Genomic DNA, 21540 nt, shown 5'->3' on the forward strand with positions numbered 1-21540 from the left:
ATTTAAATTCATCTATAATTCATTCCATCCTATGCTGACCTCTAACAGAAATTCTTTACTAGGAAAAATACAAATTGTTTATTTTTAGCAATGCATAGCTTGTGTATCCAGTTCTCATCCTACCTCACTGCAGAGCTACTACATAGTGTGAAACACATAATTTCAGTAAACTCAAAAATTATGTGGACAAGATATATGAGTTTCTCAAAGTCCAAAACATGTTGTTAATTTGAAGTATTCTCACTTTGCTAAGTATCTGACAAAACACTTGCAATACGTGGTTGAATTCACTGGGATTACAGAACCTAATTTGTATTTTTACTGAATAACATATGTTTTTGACTTCCTACAAAATTTTGTTTTCTGGAAAATTTCAATCTAAAACCTTTTTCTCAGTTCCAGCCTCAGTACTAAGAAAATGCCACAAGAAGATGGATTTTACTGTGTATATGTGGGTCTAAAATTGTTTTGAATCTTTGGACTTAGATAATCATGCAACACTTAAAAAAAAATTCTATTAACAACAAATTTATTTTCTTGGTGACATGAGTTTTGCAAATCATACTTCAATTAAAACATTCACTGAACCAACAAACTCACAATTCCATTTTCCTAAAGCCAACGCTTTTGAAGAGCTAAATACTTAAAGCACTTCTTCTATTTTTTCATTAAAAAGTAGTATTTTTACTCCTCATAACTTGTTCAAACTTTTACTTTTTATTGAAGTTGAATAGCTCTAAATCAGTTTTTTCAAAAATGCCACATGTTCTTCTCAGCTCTTCCAACTTAGAATACATTTAAGTGTTCTTAGTTTCTTACTCCATCATTGCTTGTGATATAGAAACACGGAATGGTTTGGGTTGGAAGGGACCTTAAAGCCCACCTGGCTCCAATCCCTTGCTACAGGCAGGGCTGCCCCCCACCAGCTCAGCTGCTCAGGGCCCCATCCAACCTGGCCTTGAATGCCTCCAGGAATGAGGCACCACAGCTTGTCTGGGCAGCTCTGCCAATGCCTCACCGCCCTCTGCACGAAAAATTTAATCCTAATATCTAATCCAAACATTCTGTTTTAAAACCATTCCCCCCCATCCTAACATTATCAAACTGTGTAAAAAGTCAGCTTCCCTCCTGTTTATAAATCCCCTTAAGACAGTGGAAGACCACAATGAGGTCTCCCTGGAGCCTTCTCTTCTTCAGACAGAACAGCTCCAACTCACTCAACCTTTCTTCATAGGACAGGTGCCCAATCCTCTGACCATCTTTGCATCCCTCTTCTGAACCTGCACCAACAGCTCCACGTCTTTCTCATGCTGTGGGCTCCAGCACAAATAATCCTTTCCTTATCTTCTCTCAGCAATCCTTAACTGACCAGTGTTTGGATACAGCTGTCATGCACTAGTTGCAGCCCTGTAGTCTTGCCTGAGTTACCTCTGAATAATCCAACACAGGCAGTAACTTCATCATGGAATTAACCATGGTGACTGTGAAAATCACCACAGAAGCTGAGTAAGTATATGAATATTTGTTTGTTTTTTTCTTTATATTTTTGCAAGTTTTACATACTAGCAACCTTACAACTACAAAGAATGCTGTGCCAAAATACTCTCATTTACTTACCTCCAAGTTCAGCCTTTTTGTTATAATATTTTAATATCTCAGACAGATTCTTAATTCTTCCCTTGGGCCTCTTCGAAGAAACAAACACACTGTCTTATTTACAGTTTTTTTAATCCGTCATTTTTCTTGTATAACGATGGATTTTAATTAAGACTCTTTTCCATTTCTTCTTACTTAAATATCTTCAGATGCAGCTTTCTTAGAATCCAGTGTTCTCGATCCAGTAAACCAAATACAACACTTTGCTAAGTTTCAGCATCTCACAGTAAAATTACCCTCAATTATTTCCTTTCTGGAAGTACACATTTTTGATTGCATCTTTTGTTAGTGGAGAAACTACTGGCTGAGATTCAGCTGAATAACTTAAACCTTCTACAGACTTGCTAAAAAAGTAATTTCCTTTAGCGTATACACTATGAGAAAGATTCTGTAAAGCAAAGGCTGCCTAATTTCCTTTTTTTGCTTTGCATGCCAGATGTAGTTGCATGTATTCTCTGCTGAATTTGAGCACTTATATCCACCATCACAGGAAAAAAACATAATCATAATAACTATCTGCTAACTTTTTGGAGTGCTTCCAATAGCAAGATATATTTATCTTCAAAACAAAATGTGCTCTTCATGGGGCCTTTGTGCAAAAACAGCATCTTTTTTTCTGAAAACTATAAAAGCTATAGATGGTCATTTCAGATGTCCAGATACTTAACAGCTTTTATGGGACTATCCCCCTTCAGCAAGGACGGGCAAATTCTAGTGGAAGGACAATTCAAGGGATAAGGAAAGTTTGCTAAGTATTAGCATGATTATTATATATTATTTACCTGTGGTCAAGATGGCTGAAGTCTTGCAAATTCAACTCTCTGGTATCTTGTGTCAGATAAATTGTGTCAACATCCTGTTAAAAATACATAATCAAATACATATTTATCCTATTTTTTCCCCTAAAGTATTATGATTTATCTGTCCCTTCATCATTCGTACATTTAGTTAAAATGAGCTCCAGTACAAGTTATGTACTTACCCACTGTACTTCTTCTCTATATGGAAATCCAAGCCAATCACACACACAGGCATACATCTGTGAAAAGCCTCCTAGAAACAACACAAGAGAATATTTAACATAATAGTAAAACAACAGACATCTAAAAGCATACTTGAACATATAACCAGCCTTTCAAAACTCACTCTCCTTTTCCCTCAGAAGGGAATCCATTGTGCTGCTGAACGAAACTAAAAGAAACTGAGACTATCCTATCTTTGTAATACCCATCAGGTTGCAAGAAAGCTTAAAATAGTGCCTTCACCTACCAATCAGAAGTCTACTCCATACTAATTACACCTTACAACTAATTACACCTTTACAAGCTTCTACCAGAAATAGAATAAGACTTCCTGACACTGCTATTCCAAGCTTTTTATATTTGAGCATTCAAATTCATTCTCACCACAAGGTCCAAGTTCTGCCACTGTCTGACTGTCCCACAGGGCCTGGAGATTAACCAGTCTTTCTGAAGGCTCCATTGTTACTTTTTTCAGAATCCTCCTAAATGCAAAGGGGAAGAAGTGTTCATGATTTTAAAAATATTTTAAACCTGTATCACTATATGCGCTCGATAACATTTATTTTAAGCATGATTTTAAGTGAGTATATAGGAAGAGTTAGTATCTTTAATACAACTCAATTCTCTGCCTAGAAGTCAAACAGATCATGATACAGACTAGCATGAGTAACGTTTATTTGTTCTCTTCCTTCCTTCCAATAAATTAACTCTGCAACTACTGAAGCAACTAAGCCCAGTGCTGTGACAAGGTCACTCAAGCTAAGCAGGCGTTGGACTCTCAACTATGACAGGGTTGCCAAAATAGGTAGAGACCACAGAACCATAGAATGGCTTGGGTTGGAAGGGACCTCAAAGATCATCTAGTTCCAACCTCCTGTCATGGACAGGGCTGCCACCCACCAGATCAGGTTGCATGGGGTCCCATCCAGAGATGTGCTAGGAGACGTGGCATTACTGACTACATACAAAACTATGGTCATCTATCCATATGCTTTTAATCAGTAAAAGCAGTATGCTGCTAAGAGCCACAGAGTCTGTTGAGCAACCTCCAGACTGCACGTGAGATACCTAGCTCTAATCTTTGCAATTTGATAGTGTTCTTACTCTTCTAGGTAAAACCACTACCACTTCTTGGTTTAAAGAAAAGAAAATATGTGCTCTTCTGAAGTAGAGAACACTCTCAAATCCCAGAATTCCATAAAACAAAGGAAAACAAATAATAAGAGATATTAATAGGAGAAATCTCCTTCTCCATTCTTGCATGTTCTGGTCTTATATTACCTGCATAACTCCAGTGCCCTCATTCCAGAAAACTACTCTGAGAGGAGAGCAATCTATACAACTACACAAAATGCTCCAGCAGCATTCTCCACAAAGCCGAGAAAAAACCTGTACAGGGCTCAAGGCCTCCACAGACTCACACAACTCACACAGCCTGAAGGCCCTGTGCACTCTGCTTCTTCTGTTTGTATTTCTCACATCATTACTGAGGTTTTACAGCAACTTTGTTCACAAGCATTCACTTGTGTGCATGTTTTCTGAAGGAAGAACTCCACCTCTACTGGGCAGTTAGTAATACTGAAAGACAGATAATGTGGAAACAAAAACAAATTGCCAGTTGGAGTACATGAACTTAAATTCCTACTGTACTACAGGAAAGCTGAATAATAAAGACACACACCCAAAACGACACATGTAAATTTAGGCTGACCCCTTGCATCTAATGCCTCTTAAAAGAAGTTTACTCAAAAATAAATATGTCCTGAAGAACTCTTTTAGGTGGATCATTACCTATAACACTGCTAACAACTGGGAGCTGATGAGAAATAGTAGTACAGCTGCGTTATCTTGTAGAAAGGGATGAAGGCAAGGGCAAAGAGAAGAAAATAAAATGAAAAAAAGACCACTGAGAATTGCAGCAAGATGATAAAATTCAGAGGCAGAGGATAGCACAAAAATACACAATACAATCACACAAACAATAAACAGAAGGTGAAAACAATGCAGAAGGAAGGGCAAGAAACCTAGAAAAGCAGATGTATGATTCAAGAAGGCAGTTATTCTATGCAAAGCATATGACAATGCCCAGGGCTCAGCACTGAAGAGCAAGACTCCCAGCTGTGTGAAACATTTCAACAATTCAAAAATTCAAAGTAAACAGAACCTTTCCCTCCTACAAAAAAAAAAAAGAACAAAACACCACAGAACAAAACCTACTGAAGAATACTGAATGTCACTGCTGTTTATGGAGAAAGGAATAAACTAAAACAAAAAGCATCAAAGTAATCAGTGTCTGAGGTTGGAGAAGCAAAATAAGGAAAAACAACTATGACTCTCAATTACCTGATTGACTCTTAAAAACAAAGGCTCTTTTGACCCCACAAGGCATGCCCTAGCTGTGGTCTGCACTGCCTCATGGTTTGGCCATATCCATCAGAAGACCTAGATAAAGGCTCAGTGCTTACCTCCTCAAGGTGTCTCTTCCTGATGTAAGGACAAAAAAACAGTGGCTTGCCACCTATGTGTGAACACAAATCTACTCAGGCTACAGTTGCCCTACAAGACACTTACACTGGAGAGAGTCCAGGGAATATCTTCCTGAGGCAGGTTCCAATGTGCGCCAACACCTCATTCACATCCTCAGAGGACGCCATCTTCATGGACATGCTGCATTTCTCAGTTTCCATAATCAGCTGTAAACAAGAGGGCACGAGGGCAGGGACTGGATGTCATCTCATTCATATCCATTGAAAAAGGTCAGCACTGAATGTCAACTGAATGCTTTGCATGCCAGCAAGAATTTGCTAATCTTTAATACACGATATGACAGTGCTCCTGGTAGAGTTTCTGAAGTTCTTAAACATACCAGAACTGCATTCTCAAACTTTGCTTTTCCTAACAGTGCTTTGCTTCCCACGGGAATAAAGGCTTCCAAGGATCATGACCTCAGTTAGCACTTCCAGCACCAAGAACTTTTCACACTATTGTCCTGTTTTGAAACACTTCCCAGAACACCAGGAGAAGTGAGTGCAGCCTGACAGGAAACTGTTGAGCAAACAGGGCCCGCTTCATCAAGTAAAAAGTAAAAGTTTTTGAGGGCTGCAATTCTCTGGAAAAGCTCTCATGCTTTGACCCATGCTGTTTAAGAAAACTTTGGGGTAATGCATGTCTAATTTTAAGTGAGCTAACGTAACCACTCACTGTCTGGGGAATACGTGCTTCAACTAGGGGAGAAATAAAGCCACCTACTACAAGTCTCTGCTATATATGAGTGTTCAGAATCACACTGGATTACTGTATGAATGACTCATCAAATGTGCTGCTGCTCTTGGCTGCATCACAGGAAGCCATGAAATACCTCTGTCTTCTCCAAAAAGTCTGTGTCAATTTTTTTTTTTTTAGATTAGATACAACATAAATAGAGTAAGAAGCCTGTGCCTACCACTATCATTGTCTCAATACACTTCTGTCTTCATTTTAGAGGGGACACTGTGCAATACACAAGAGAAATTAATTTTTTATTGAAAATAGTTCCTGGAGTTCCCTCTTCCAGCTCCCAGCTCACGTCTAGGGCTGTTATCAGGAAAACTCCAGAAGAGGCTGCATTATCCCAGAAGCACACAGAATCTTCACACCTTTTGGCACTAATGCAAATTCTTTCAGAGAGTTGCTGACATTCACTGAAGATGCACCAGTAGACAAATTCCATACGTGTTCCCTTACCACCAATACTGCCACACCATTTCCTTTATCATTCTGCCCAATGTTATATTACAGTTGGAAGTACTTCATGGCTTTCTGAGAGATGCCTAGCAAGAGAATAAGACCTTCAGATACCGGGAAGATAACATGATGTTTGCAGGAAAGCTGTAATAACACCACCATTCGCCCTGCAAGGAACCATCATGGATTTCACCTGTCTTCAGTTATAAGCTGTGTTGCAATACAAGTGGATGTAAGGTAAGCAGGCAAAACCTTACAAAGTGTTTTAGGAAAACTGTATGCAAAATGAAGCTGCTGAGAATCAGGACCTTTTCACATAAAACCTGCTACAGCGATTGACCAATAACAATTATCTTTGGCTACCATAACCTTTTATTTGAAATAAATGAGGCCACAAAACCATAAAGAGTTTACTGAATGTCTCCCATTTAGAAAAGTAAACCTCTTGACTTTTTTCCCCTTTAAAGAAAGCTTCAAAAGCCAGGTTGAAAATGTAATGTTAAATACAAAGACAGCTTTTCAGAGTTCAAATATAGTGCTAGATGTTCCTACATTTTAGACTCTTTAAAAGCCAAATATATCTGAAAAACACATAGTCTTTGATACAATTGGACTGTCAAATTTCATCAACATGTTAATCTTATGAATGAACGATATATTAAAGGCATTGTTCTTTCCATTATCTTCTCTTTGACATTCACTTTTTTTTGGGGGGCACGTAACCAGCTGTCAAATGTATTTTGAGTAATATACAGAATAATACATAGGGTAGGCATCAAGAGTAGTTTCTGTCTGCACTGCAAGCAGTAGCTTTCAGTTTCATCGCAAAGGTGTATACCACAAAAGCCATTCAAGCTTGCATAGTGATGATTACAATACCAGCCGCCACTTGTTCTATCATTTCTGAGAAAAAACACACGAGAAAAATTAAAACTTGTTCTGCTCCAACTGAGCTATGAAAGAGCAGTATTTCTTACCTCACCTGCACAACAGATTCTGAAAATGGACTCTAAATTCTTATCACTGTTGACAGACTTTACAATCGGCATGAACTTAAGAATTCAAATGTGCGGTGTGTGCACCAGATGGAGACACCTACGCAATAGAGTACAACCTTCCTGGCTGGAACAGATTTAGCACTGAGTACATAAGTACCTTTTATCTATAACACTGCCGGCGGTACCACGGATCAGTGTGTCACAACTTGATTTCTGAAAGCACTCACCTGACCTGGCTTACAGGAAGTTACTCCTTGGATTTCCAAGTAGCTGAAAGTTAGTTCTAACTGCAGTAAAAAAAGAAAATGCCACATCAGTACAAACATCATCTTGTATAAAAAGCACTGATACTTTCAAATGAGGTTAAAAAAAAAGTTGAGCAGGGCTACCATTGTTCTACGTTGTTTTCTGTAATTGACATTCAGTATTTGTTAATATTTGCTGAATATTTTGCACTCAGAGGACATGTTTGCTTGTTATAGCTTCAGCTGTTAGAGGTTAAAGGGATATCACATTGGACATTTACTGCAAGCACACAAACTTTTAACAAGTTTTCTCACGAAAAATTATTATAAAAAGCAACACTGTTTATATAATATCCTACTGAATAATTTTTGTGAATGAATAATCATTCAGTAAAATACTTACAGCATCATATATTATTCTTTCATTAGTTACACTGATGGCAGGTATGACTTTCTTTCTGCAGAGAAGCTAAAGGGACAAATGCACGTACTATATATACATATATTTATATATGCATTATGCTCAAGACCACTGTAGAGCATCTGGAAGTTTGACAGGAAACAATACATCGTTTTTTCCTGACTGAGTTATCCAGAGAGCAGACAGGATATGCAGGAAGGGTGAAGGTATTTAATCCAGATGGACCTTGGAAGAGGTAGAGGCAGGAATGCCCCTGCCCTGAAGGCAAATCTAAGGCTATAGGGATTTTGCCAAGACCTGATTTCACAACCACGTGGATAAACATATCTTGGCAGCTCAGATACACAGAAAGCAATAAACCGCTTTGACTGAATCAAAACTATAGGATAAGACATCAGCACGGTCATTTCCTTTTATTTGTCATTAAAACCATTGTAACTGCACAGCTTGTTTTAACTGTGTACATTAAGTCCCCTGCAATTCATGTTATCCTAGTTTAACTGTCAGGGTACTTTCAGGCTAACTAACAAACACCATGCTATAAAGGCACTTTTTCTCCTATGCTAGTTAAATGAAACAATTAAACATATCAGAGTATTTGACACTTATTTACCCAAGTCACAACGATATGCTAAGACAAAGTCTCCGTGACTGAAATCCTTCATAATTTGCAAATTATTTAAGTGCCAAATTTAAGGTTCTGCTTTTGCTAATATGCAAACCTAAGTGTACACACACACAATCAAAAGTATGCTTCTGCTCCTGAGAACAGCTCACACAGATCTCCACTCACAAATTAATTCTGCAACAGTCTTGACTAGAATTAGTAAATGCCAGATAGCGTGATCATCATTCAATAACTACAGTCCTTGTTTTACTGCAAAACCAACCACAGAATGCATTCTACAGAATATCTATCTGAAATTATTAAATACTTCTTTTTATAGATTTTTAAAATGCAAACCTTACTTATTATCTAAAATTCTATCCTAAAAATCCTTTTAAGAGTCTGAGTGTGGGTCACTTAGGGAACCTACAGTTTAAAAAATGGCTAATTTCACAGTTTTGAGTTTTTTCAATCAAAACTTACTGAAAGCTGGCACTAGAAGTACGCTTTAGAAATACTGTGGGCCTACGACACATCCAATTTTTATTAATGTTGCAACTATATTTCATACAGACTGTAGCAAGAATTAGTAGGCATTAAGTGTTGCTCTTCCTTTCCTATTAATCCACCTAGATTAGTGGAAATGAACCAACTGGGCCACAGCATAAAGCACAGTAATATCCGTGCTCTAAGGATATTCATTTAAGTGGATATTACACTTAGTCAGCCTTCATTCCCTTAAGCTTCCATCCTTGCTTAGTAGATTAAACAGGGCTCACCAGCAGTGTTTAAGAAAAGGTGAAGCTCGCAATCAGATTTAGCAGCAAGTCACTCAATATTAGCCATCTGAGCACACTCAGTCGAGCAACAGTGCTTTGGAGTAACAAGGTGTCTTTGCTGCATGTTCTCAGCTGTCTTGCTAGGAGTGGCTGTGTACTAGTTGTGAGGAAGCTCTCAGGCTCAGAAAGCTGATGAACAGCTTCTGAAAAATATTACAGACCTCAGAAAATTTAGCGCGTTCTGCTGGTTCTCCTACAAAGGCATTTTCACATAGTCACTCTGGCCCATCAAGTCCCAGTCCCTCTCCATCAGGGCCATGCAGAGCAGGGTGCCCAGGCCAATGGCCAGGCAGCATCTGGACATCTCCGCGGAGGAGACTCCACAGCCTCTGGGCAGCCTGTGCCAGTGCTTGCTCATCCTCACAGTACAGTTGTGCTGCCTGATGTCTAGACAGAATCTCCTGTCTTCCAGTTTGCACCATTTAGTTTCAACCATCCTAGTAACTGTTGATATATACTAAATTTAGTTTTGACATACATCATGAGCAGTTTCTTCTTTCTTCTACTTATTAGTACTAAAGTCACAATTTTACGAATACAGTGTTCATCAACTAAGTAATTTAAAAAAAGAAAAATAAAAAAGTAAATTAAAGAAAGAAAAATTAAAAAGGCATCTGTAATTCTGCAATTATAGACCGAGCCTTCACAAGCTTTCTCATGAATTACAATAGCTTTGTTATGGGTTATTTAATAGAGTCACCAACAACTCTGCTCCTCATACTGCCATCGCACTGACATTTGAACTATCTGACATTTGTTCATCATATCCCTGTTGCCATGCCACCATTCACCAAGCTCTGTCTGAAAACCAGGCCATAAATCACTGCGATCCAAAACCCAAGAGACAACCGAAGACACCTATGCTGCAGGGATGGGAAGGGAATAAATTTCAGCAGGCTTTCACACCTGATCTGTTCCTTAAACTATAAACAAGAACTGGTCACATTTATCAGTAACCACAACTGAAAATCTTGGAACAATATTTACATTTATTGATCCAGCTTTTTTTTCTATTAAGCATACCTACATACACACATACTTATGCACACGTGCATGTGCAAATACACAAATACAGATCTACATACATAGTAATATACAACAAAATAGAATACATGTCAAATTTATATTCAATAATTTCAAATAGGACAAGAGATGATCTTCCAAGTAAGCCATTATAATTCACATGGAAATAAGCTTTCTCTGCTACAGTCATTACAATTTTTTCCAGGAATAATAATAATTTGTTATCTTTGGTGAGGCAAGTTGTCAAGATGCTTTCCAAACTGAACTGTAATCCCCACAAAAAATCATTAGAAAACAGTGGAATTTAATAAAACATTATAATTTCTGTCTCCACATCAACTATATTCCTATTTGAGACTAGAATCTCTATAGGACGTACTGTCAGTTAACTTCTTTAGACATAAACTGTCCCACTATAAAGGTCATAGGGCTCATATTGCAGTTCTTCGAGTTGATATTTTCAGCTTAATTCTTTATCCACCTGCATTTCTAGAAGTTAAAATTCTTCTGGCAGAGTTTATGTAAAGTGCTGAACTCATTTAGGACAGATATCAATGGAAGCATCATTTTAAGAAACTTAACACTATGTAGCATGTCATTCATTATGACATTTTCAAACAGATGTACAAGTGTAACTATAATCTGCTAAATTTATGCAACTCACGTTTATATCTAAAATACAGAATAGTTGTAGAAACACAGTAGCTTTACCTTGGTGGGAATACGAGATGTTAAAAGAAATGCCCGACATGATGCCAGCACCTGTGAAAAGAAAAAAAATTTAAGAAGTATTTATAATGAATACTATTAAATAGCTCTTCAACAAAAATCCTGAGACCGGAGTGAAAAAGTCTTCAGTAGTGAGCTTGACAATTCCCTTTGCTGTCATATATTGAAGGCAGCAAAACTGGGCTCTGATCCAGTACAGCAGGGCGAATAGACTGTTGCAATCTGGTCATCTGTAAACTACTTAGTGTGGCATCGAAGTGGAAGAAATTTATTTCATCCGTCACTTGAGAACGTCTAATAGCAATCCTAGTGACATTTTAAAAAGAAGCGAGGATGAAAAGTCCTAACAGGAACACATCATGTACTTAAACGTAACTAAAATCTGCGATATAAACTTGATATTATTAGTCATATAAGAGACTACAAGTAAACAATTTCTTTAGATACACATGGTGTGTTTCTAGAGTAACAATGCAAAGATTTTGCAGTGACACCAAATGCTTTTCTTCTCTGGCAAGGACAACAGGAAAACGTGATTAGATTAGTGAAAACAGTGAGTCCAGGGAGAGAGCACAATGGTACTGAAAGATTTTGAATGTTATTGCCAAATCATATGTAATGATATATAGAAGTACCACTTAAATTTCCAGTAGCACAATCTGCTCGCAGATCTCAAGCCCTGTAAAAGCAATGAATCACTTTGCAGAACTACAGTAGTGCTTCTGATTTACCTGCCTGGGAAATAGGTTACCATTGGCCCTATCCTTCAAGACAAAAAAAAAAGTGAACCCAGTTTTCAAATCCAGATTCAAACATAGATGCTCATAATATTTGCACACAACTCTCCTGGGATCCTCTGTGGAGGATTAAGCCCTCAGCCACACCCCACAGTGCTGCTTACAAAGGGTCTCTCTTACATGATTACACTAAAAGTGAGCATCAAAAGTAAGAAAAGTGCAAACCAGGTAATCAGAAGGCTGGAACGCAGTTATACTGGACAAGGATGTCCCAGCAGAGATATCAGAGCATATCCCCATGTGTTGGATGTTCCAGTGCTCCTGGAGTGATCCTGCCAACACTAAAAAAGCTGAAGCATCCACGTGCCTTACAGAGATGGATTTACACTCAGAGAGCTGCTGTAAGATGATATTTCACATCCATCCTGTAAATATATGATTCTTGAGCAATACAGCGATACAAACCATCAAAAAAAACACCACCACCACACACCCACCACCAAGTTTTCTTCAATTTTCATAGTTGGGACTGTCACAAGCAAATAGGAATTAGATTTTTACAGTCAGACAAAGTCAACCATCTCCGCAAAGCAATGTTTCATCTTGACAACAGGCCTAGACTTTCTTTCAAAAATGCTAGAATTGACCGCGAGGAAGCTTGGCATTCATCACAATTTCAGCTGCTACAATCCATGAATATGTATCCTGACCTCTGCCAGGATCCGCTCTAGCTCATTGCTTGTTTGCTTTTTCTTTCTTTTTGAAATGTTATGCAGCATCTGCATTTTAATGTCAGTGTTTTTGCCCGTGTTCAGAAACAGGGGAGCCTCTACTGCAAAACCAGCCCAGACTTGTTTGATAAGCAGTACAGTAACAGTAACAGTACCCAGGGCCCTTTTTTTCCTCCTTGGTACGGGCACAGCTTATAAACAAATAATGGCTATCAAGATACCGGCTAACCCATTTTGCTGCAGATAATGCTCTGCGTCACTGATACTACTTGCAAGGGCAACAAAACATGTATCATAGGCTACTTAAAAGAACCTATCACCTTCTTTTCCTTTCCCTGTGAAATACTACACTGACGCCAAAGGCGGAGGGACCAGAGGTGTTCTCACTCTCACAGTTCGAGTCCCCATTTAAGAGCCAGTGTTATTTTGTGAAGGAAATCTCAGGTCTCTGCACATTCCTCTAACATGAATAATGAATGTATGCTTAGTTGCACAATTGTCAAGGGCTTTCTGAAATATCCAGAAGTGCTGGATTCTATGAACAGCTAGATTCTAGATTTCCTGAAGTTTTTAATTTCTCTATATAAAGAAAATAGAAAGCAAAAAGTAGCCCCTAACTACTCTCGAGCTGTTCTCAAGCTTTTTACTAAGAGGATTTTGCTTCTCTTATGCTTATTTTACACTTGGGGCACCTTAAGTATAGAAGAAAGAATGTCTTGGTCAAAGTCATACCAACAGCCAGAGGAGCAAATCACAGAATAAAGAATGGTTTGGGTTGGAAGGGCCCTCAAAGCCCACCCAGCCCTACCCCGTGCCCTTGGCAGGGCTGCCCCCCACCAGCTCAGCTGCCCATGGCCCCATCCAACCTGGCCTTGAGTGCCTCCAGGGATGGGGCACCACAGCTTCTCTGGGCAGCTGTGCCAGCGCCTCACTGCCCTTACATAAAGAATTTCCGCCTAATACCTAACCTAAATCTCCCTTCTTTTAGTTTAAAGTCATCTCCCACTGTCCTACCACTATCTACCTGTGTGAAGTCAGTCTCTTTTCTGATACTTCCAGCAACAGCTCTGTACAAAGTGTGCCCTTGCTTAGAACACACCAGAAACAGTGACACCAGAAGCATGGCATGTAACCTATGCTGCTGTGAGTTAAGAAAGCATCCACATGTTCAGCTCCTCCATAACTGCTTTCCTGTGCATCCCATTCTAGGGAACCTGCAGGGGTTGGTCTAAATGATTACCAGAGGTTCCGTGCAACCCCTACGATTCTGTGATTTTGTTTGGTTACAAGTGGTATTCAATCATTAATAACATTAATGCACGACCAGAAAATAAATGCATGTGATATAAAGAGATTGTCCCCTTAGCATACCTGCATGCTAAAAGACTTACAAGTAAGTGATGTGACAGGGAGCAAAGCACGTACATATTCCCACATATTCTCCTGTGAGAATGGGTCAACAAAGGGGAAGTACTTTCAGTGTACAGCCATTTCAGCCTACCTTCCTACTCCACCTTTTTTCAAGCACAAAGCAGTATTATGTTACCACTGGAATGTTAAATGACTCCTACCCACACACAGATACAAGTTCTTTCTTAATGTTTTTAGCGTTCTTAATTCCATAACATTCACTACACTGTTCAATGTATACGCAAAAAGTTTAAATTTAAAAAATAATTTGGCAGTATTCATCAACAGCATATCTTGGAAATTATTTCTGCAGAGATTCACAGTCTAGAAGACCATGTTCTATTTACTAGAATAAGTAATCCCCTTCAGTAAATAAACTTTGAACTCAGATCCTCTCTGAGTACACAAAACAAATATACAGATGCTTTTGTGATTTATTGTCAAATACCAGCCTGTCACCCATTCCCATCACTGTATGTTTAACTACCAGGGCTACACTGGCTTAGCAGTGGGTTAACCAGTCCATCAGTCTTAGTTAGGTTGTTAGCTGCCCTAATGCATCAGTTTGGCCAGACAGGCCCCAGCAACTCCAGCAACCTCGTCCATATTTAAAGTGGTTTCAAATTCACAAGCAAATGAAACAAATCTTTTACAAAACACTACCCTTTTCTGAACGGAAATAAAGAGTTCTGGAAAACACACTGATGACGTACACAGTGATCACACGCAGTCCTCTGCAATGAAACAAAACAACATAAAACAGTCCCAGCACTTCACTGGCCACGAGGAGATGCATGATGCTCATGCCATTCATTAGCACGTTTGGAAACTGCACTTCGCTGAAAAACCAAATATATATAAATATATTAGTCAAAAGTTTTTATCTTTCTGAAAATTTGATTGATAAGATATATCTGAAAAAAAAAATCCATACTTTTTTGATCAAATGTTGCAATTTTACCTTTTAAAATACACTGTCTGATCCTTTCCATTCCATTTCCCCTTAATTGCCATTTTGTCAGCCTCAAACTGCTTCAATCTGTTCCTTAATAATTTACTTGAGGAAAGAAGTAGCTGTGACAGGTTTTGTTATTTAGAAAGCTACTGTTTAGAGAATTCCCTGAAGAGAGTTGTTTTTTTTTTGTTTTTTTTGTTTTTTTAACATAACTTGTAGTTACATCATCATTATTTTTAATCACTATTACTATTGTCCCATGTATGACTTTTTTTTTCTCTTCAGTTTCCATGCTTACTAGTTGTTCTATGATTTCTTTCATAAGCATTCCATTACTACTACTGGTTCAATACCTAATGCATGCATAATAACATGAGGTAAATCAGCAGCATTAATACTGCTTTTTGTTTTGTTTTGTTAAAAGGCGGATGAATCAATACGTGTTAGGCCATCCAGTCTCTTTCAGTCCCTCTAGGACAGACGGTTCATTTCCTGTGTTGCATGTCTGCTTTTATACATGCCTCTGTCTCGAAGTGATGGAGTTCGATCAGATAAAAGGCCCTTTCCAGCACTAAAGAGACTGGAGCTAGTTTCAAGTGAGGCAGTCTGTACTAAAAGCAATGAACTTTTTTTTGAGGGCGATTGGACTAAATGAACTCCAGAGGTCCCTTCCAACCCCTACAATTCTGTCATTCTGTAACTGCCCTGTCGGAAGACGTTAGCTGACACCCTGCAGGTCCTTCTGGAGGGCTGATTAGTTCAGGCTCACCACAAACACGCATGCCACTTCGAAGCGGTACAATGTGTTTCTCTGCAGAGCACCGTCTGAAAGCTGACTGCAAGGCTCTCAGTAGCACCACCATCACCCACCCACAGTGATCTGAGGCATCTCAGGTCAAATTTGACTCTGATCTTTTGGTCTTGGCTACTTTTAAAGTATCATTTAGGAGTTGGAATTGATGATACTTATGAGTCCTTTCCAACTCAGGCTTACCTGTCATGACCCAAGAGTTTTTCTCCTGTCCATACTTCTGGACAGCAAAGCATGGTATGGAAAACAGTTGTTAGTTGAAAGGGCTTTTTACCAGAAAGTGGGGTTAGATGTCAGAATGGCTGGTAATAAATCTATTGTGTTTCAAGAAAAAAGAAGCAAGTTTCAAATTTGTCTGATTTGTCAAACAGGACAGGGAGCACCACAAGATGGCACAGTGGAGTGCTTTGTTTGAATTTACCTTTCAGGCTAAGTTTAGCAGAACCTTTTAATATAGACGTTTACTTTGCAATTGGAGAGCTATTCCAATATTCAGAAACATTTCTACTTCAGAGGCAACAAAAAGATATATCCTCCTTATTTCAAAGCTGACAAAAGCAAAGTCATGAATACAGATAGTGGCAAAGCTAGAAAAAGAAGCTTGGAGTAAATGGCTGCTAATTCAAGAGTGAGAGAAGAAACAAGGTATTTTGGAGGTCTGTCAGCAAATTAAAATCTGCCACCTACAAATTTTGTTCATTACCTCCTCCAACAGATGAAACTCCACTACTATCACCTTTGGGCAGCATCCTAACCATTTGTAGAGGGTTCATTAATCACCTTGTGCTTTTTTAACACCTGGAATATGAATGAATATAGGCACTTGCTATACAACCCTGTCTGCAATGTGTAATGTGCTGCAGCAGGTGCTCATCTTCAGAAAGAGATCACCTGTGGCACTATGAGGGCAGCCCCTACACTGAAGCAGCTTGGGATGTGATCACTTCTGGGGCAGACGGGACTCTCTCAACTTGAAGAGCTCAAGAATTTTGTATCTTATCCTCTCATTTTCACTAGCCTAAGAGATGCTTGCACCCATCATGGCATGGACTTTCAGTGTTCTGAGAGATGCCCAACAGAGCACTCAAGCCATGGCAATCCTCTTCAGGCTACAAAACTTTTTCACTCTTCTCATCACTACAAGACTGCCATCAAACACCAAAAAAGAACAGTGCTGCAGAGCACAAACCACCTGAAGACCTAACAACTACATTATTTAAGTCCACTCTGACTCAGGAAAATAGGAAACAGAAAGCAGTGGCATTTCACAGTCGGCACGGAGAAAGGGGAATAACATACATTACTTTTTAACTTATCAATGAGGCATATAATCCAAAAGCGATTTTCCTCCTCTGTCTCAAAGTTACGTATAAATAGCTCACTAGAACATTTATGTGACTGCATCTTTATCTTACAATATTTCCCACTTTTGCTCACCTCTGTACACAGACACGATACAGATTAAATGCCAGATTCATGTTACAAAGCACAGTACCAGAATCATTGTAGCACTGTAGGTCAAAAACATTTGATTGACTTGTAATTCGAAAGACCCCAAACTCCAGCAGCCTCTGTGTAACAATTTTTTGTTCTTGCACTAGCACTACTTCTCTCCATTAAAAAAGAGCATACGAGGCGCTCTCTTTAGAAATACCTATTCCTGGCATTATGTTTCCTTGTGCACTTTTAAGCAACTACTTTTGGTTTAAGCCTCTGAAGACATAAGGGACTGAAGAATGCAAAGATCTACACATCTTCCCTCTTCCCATCCCGAGCCTCTTTCTGGGTTAATGGACAGCAGATAAAACTGGAAGCAGTTTGGTGGGCTGCGTATGACACTGTTTCTATGCAGAATCAGCTGGAAATAGATTTTGCTGCTTTAGAACTTTTATTCTTATCTTCTTTAACTTCGTCATTTAGAAATGCTAGATTAAATATTTTGCAAACAGCATGTTCTTTGGGGAGAGGGTTGATAGCTTCGTAAGCAAGCTAGACACAACCTCCAAGCAAAATTTTAAACATCAGAAAACAAAAGAAAAAAAAGACTTCAGGAACGGGGAAAAAATATGATCCACAATGCAAGTATTTTATAAGAAACTCTTCCACAATCATTGGTGCTTGCTTTTACTTATCAACAATTAAATGAAGATTCATTTAGTGAAGTGCACTTAGCTCCACTTAATATTAAAATGTATTTTAGATTGTAAGCTAAGATCTATTTAGATTGTAAACTACATTTCCCCCAGATAAAACAAACAAGCACAGTAAAACAATTTTCACAATACTCATTGCCACAAACCACAGTCTCAATAACCTTAGTCTTGGACAACGCAAGGATTAAGAGCCAGTGAAAGACGTCTGTTTAATAAATCTGCAGGAACATATCTTCGCCCACTCCATGCCGTAGGCAAACTGTCACACCAAACAAAACCAATGGGTGGAGAGTTATGAAAATCTCCAAGCCAAGACAGCTCTTTCCTAAAGTAGCCAATGCTATGAGTGAAAGACAACATCCTCTTCCCAAGTAGCTCCAGAGGGGATTGCTGAAGATCGGCACTTCATTATCACCTCAGCAGCCTCAGTGCAAGCATCAAGTATATCAGTTTCCTTTTCCTCCTTTTACTTCTCCACAGAACCCTTTTTCCATCTCTATCCCCTGTAAAATAAAAAGTACACGCTGGCAACTAACTTTGCATTGGCATCCACTCCATTCTTAATTATCTGAGATGTGCTGCAAATCTATCTTTTTATATATTGGTACCATAAAACTGTCACACTTTCAAGGGAGGAATGGTACTTAATGCTAGAACCAGCCATGTGGTTGTTGAAAAGCCTTTAAAAGCCACTACCACACTTCCAATCCCTAAACCTGGAATTTTGTTAAACTGTTTTACATTTTATAAGAAAATATTTTTTATAGCTATTTTTTTCCTACGGTATCACATTTCCCCTCTGCTCAAGAAATTGTTTATTTTAGAACTTAAGCATACCTTTCAAAAATGGGAAGAAGAGAAGGAACTACTCCCTTTTGTTCCACAGGGAAGGCAAAACTAGCAGGGTACTCTCCGGGTGCCTACTGCCATCCCCTCATGCAACTTCTTTCCCACAGCTCTTGCAGCTTATTTTTTATCTACTGGGAACCAAAGATGGTTGAGAAATTCTCTGCTTGCTTAACCAGTGCTGACCACTCAACCCAGCAGGTAAGCTGCTCAGTAACTAGCTTTTCCTGGAAAAAAAATAAAACACAAAAGCTCCCTTGTCTGACACTTCACCCTTGCAGCCACAGCAGCCATAAAAACAAGGTATGAGCAATGGCCCCACTGCCATCATAGGGCCAATCCCATCACACAGGCATGTTTCTTACGAAATTCTGCAGCAGACGGATGAATTGTCCCATTTACACTGCTTCCACCTGCTTCTGCTCTGCATAAAGTCCTTGAGAAATCCACAAGCAGGAAACCTGGAGGCTGGGCCAGCTTTGCCAGTTCTGACAGTGACACAGCTGACTGCACCTGCCTCCCAGCTAGCTGGAAAGGTCAGGAATTACCACATTCAATAAAAGGCAACTTTGCCTTCAACGTTCTGTAAAAAGTACTTGCAGTTTCACCTTAGTCCTAACACACTATTCTGTGTGCCTAAGAAGCACAGGCTTGGTAGAAACCAAGTAACCGTTGTTAGCTTGTTATTATTATATGCACTCTTTCACAAAGCCACACAATGTCCATTATCTAAAGCTGATTATTGTTAAAAATGAATATTGTTAAAAATGGGTTGAGTGGTCAGCACTGGTTAAGCAAGCAGAGAATTTCTCAGACATTTTAATGCTTTCCAGTTTTGTGAGGATTCTGAAATGTCACCCTAATATTACCAGTGCTTTATTCATAGAGATTCTTATAGAGTATATCAACCTGATAAAATGCACATAGCAAAAAAACATCCCTATTTATCCAGGAAGAACATAAATTTCCAAAAGCTAAATAGGGATCAAACTTCCAAAACCAGCAGAAATCACTCTAAAAATTAAAAATTGCTATACATCAAATACGAAAGCAACAAACAGTTTTACTCTTTGACCTTAGAAGTATAGCATGTTGCACTTGTTACCCTCAAAAAAAATCAGTGAGGAGTCAGAGGGCACTAATAATTTGCAAACTACCTTTGCATCTGAAAAAAATTATAAAAAAGTTCAGCTTGCTTCCAAAAAAAGCCTGCATGAGGTTCTTACGCAAAAGTCCTCTCATTCAAACTGTCTCTCAGAACATTCCTGTGGGCCAATCTTGGTTTTGTAAGCAATGAGCCACATTCTTGATGGCCCACAATCATTCTTCCTTTCATAACTGCCACACAAAAATCTCAAACACAAAAAAAAGCTATTAATTTTAAAAGACAGTTTAGTACTACAACCTTAAGCCATGGACTCAACTTGTCAATACAGGCAACTAAAGTATAAGGAGAATTAAATCCTTCTGGGCTTTATCATTTTATCTAGAACAGTGATTTACACTCTTCAATTTGCAGACTCTTAATTTTTGCTATGGAGGTAGTACAGACTGCTAAAACAGCAGATAAACCTGATAACAGCTTGTGCCCTTTTCAGGCAGCAGTCTCACAAGCAACTTGCTACCCCCATTCTCCAGCCAGCCAGGCCTTTGGTTCTTCCTCACCAAGTCTCCTCCATCAAGTCTGCAACTCCTTCAGCTCTTCTGCTGACCTCTCCATAGCATTTGCACACAGCCCAAAAACAAACGTTGGGTACCAACAGGAGTAGAGCCACAGGAACACGGTGCTTCAGGTAAACTAACCACATGAGAACCTGTGGCCTTCCAGGCAGGAGTGAGCTCTGCACTGCTTGAAGTCATCCTGGTTTTTTGAGATACGAGCTAGGAAACGTACGGCTTCCTGGAAGAAGACAACATAACTGACAGTGCATCCTGACCCAGTTCATAGCCTGTCTGTTCTAGGCTTGTTTTTCCAAGCATCACACTACTGTACTGACACAGCTCCACTAATGATGAAAACAGAGATAATTCAGACAGACAAAACTCAAAGAAGCCAGGATATTTAAAACTTCGAAGGTGGGATCTCTAGGACTGTTTTCACTGCGTATTCAATAAGATGGCTAAAAACAGTCTCTCCTACCACTGGAGATGTATTGCTTTTAATAAAGTTGGGAAGCATTCAAATCAAATTCAACACTTCACAGAAAAATTTTTCATACTGTATTTTCATACATTGGGTTTTCATCTCTGACATGGGACTTTACACAGATTTACACACTTAAAACCAGTGCCTTTATTCTTCAGGTAAACTGTTCACTGAGCCATTGGTATTAAAGACAAATAAAAATATCCCCAAAGGCCATCAGCTCATTACAGAGACAGAGAGAGACCCTTAAATATAACTTTAACCCCAACACATTAAACTTGCTGCTTTAAAAGGTAATATAAGTGGGAAAAAAGTATGTATTTAAGAGACATTTGAACCATATTAAATAAGCATTGCTGTTCTTTCTTTTTTTTTTTCCTCTTCAAGTTGTGGTTTCTTTGATTCTCAGTGCTAGTGAATGGGGTTTTTTAACTGCAAAACCAAAACCAAATGTTGGTAGCATTTCACAGCAATGTGGAAATGCCACA

General features: G+C 38.8%; 1 protein-coding gene across 1 annotated transcript in view; it reads right to left on the reverse strand.

The window, feature by feature from the left end:
* The window catches only part of LOC104910224 (F-actin-uncapping protein LRRC16A-like), a 28282-nt gene extending 16968 nt beyond the window's left edge, over window positions 1–11314 (reverse strand). The window contains exons 1-6 of the mRNA XM_019614317.1: window positions 11246–11314; window positions 7627–7686; window positions 5250–5371; window positions 3063–3160; window positions 2639–2709; window positions 2439–2512 (exon numbers count right to left, since the gene is read on the reverse strand). Of these exons, the coding sequence (XP_019469862.1) occupies window positions 2439–2512; window positions 2639–2709; window positions 3063–3160; window positions 5250–5365 (359 nt within the window). The 5' untranslated portion in view covers window positions 5366–5371; window positions 7627–7686; window positions 11246–11314. The remainder of the gene's footprint in view (window positions 1–2438; window positions 2513–2638; window positions 2710–3062; window positions 3161–5249; window positions 5372–7626; window positions 7687–11245) is intronic.
* Between the last annotated feature and the right edge of the window lie 10226 nt (window positions 11315–21540).

Source organism: Meleagris gallopavo, chromosome 3 (assembly GCF_000146605.3).
Source record: "Meleagris gallopavo isolate NT-WF06-2002-E0010 breed Aviagen turkey brand Nicholas breeding stock chromosome 3, Turkey_5.1, whole genome shotgun sequence".
Classification (NCBI taxonomy): Eukaryota; Metazoa; Chordata; class Aves; order Galliformes; family Phasianidae; genus Meleagris; species Meleagris gallopavo.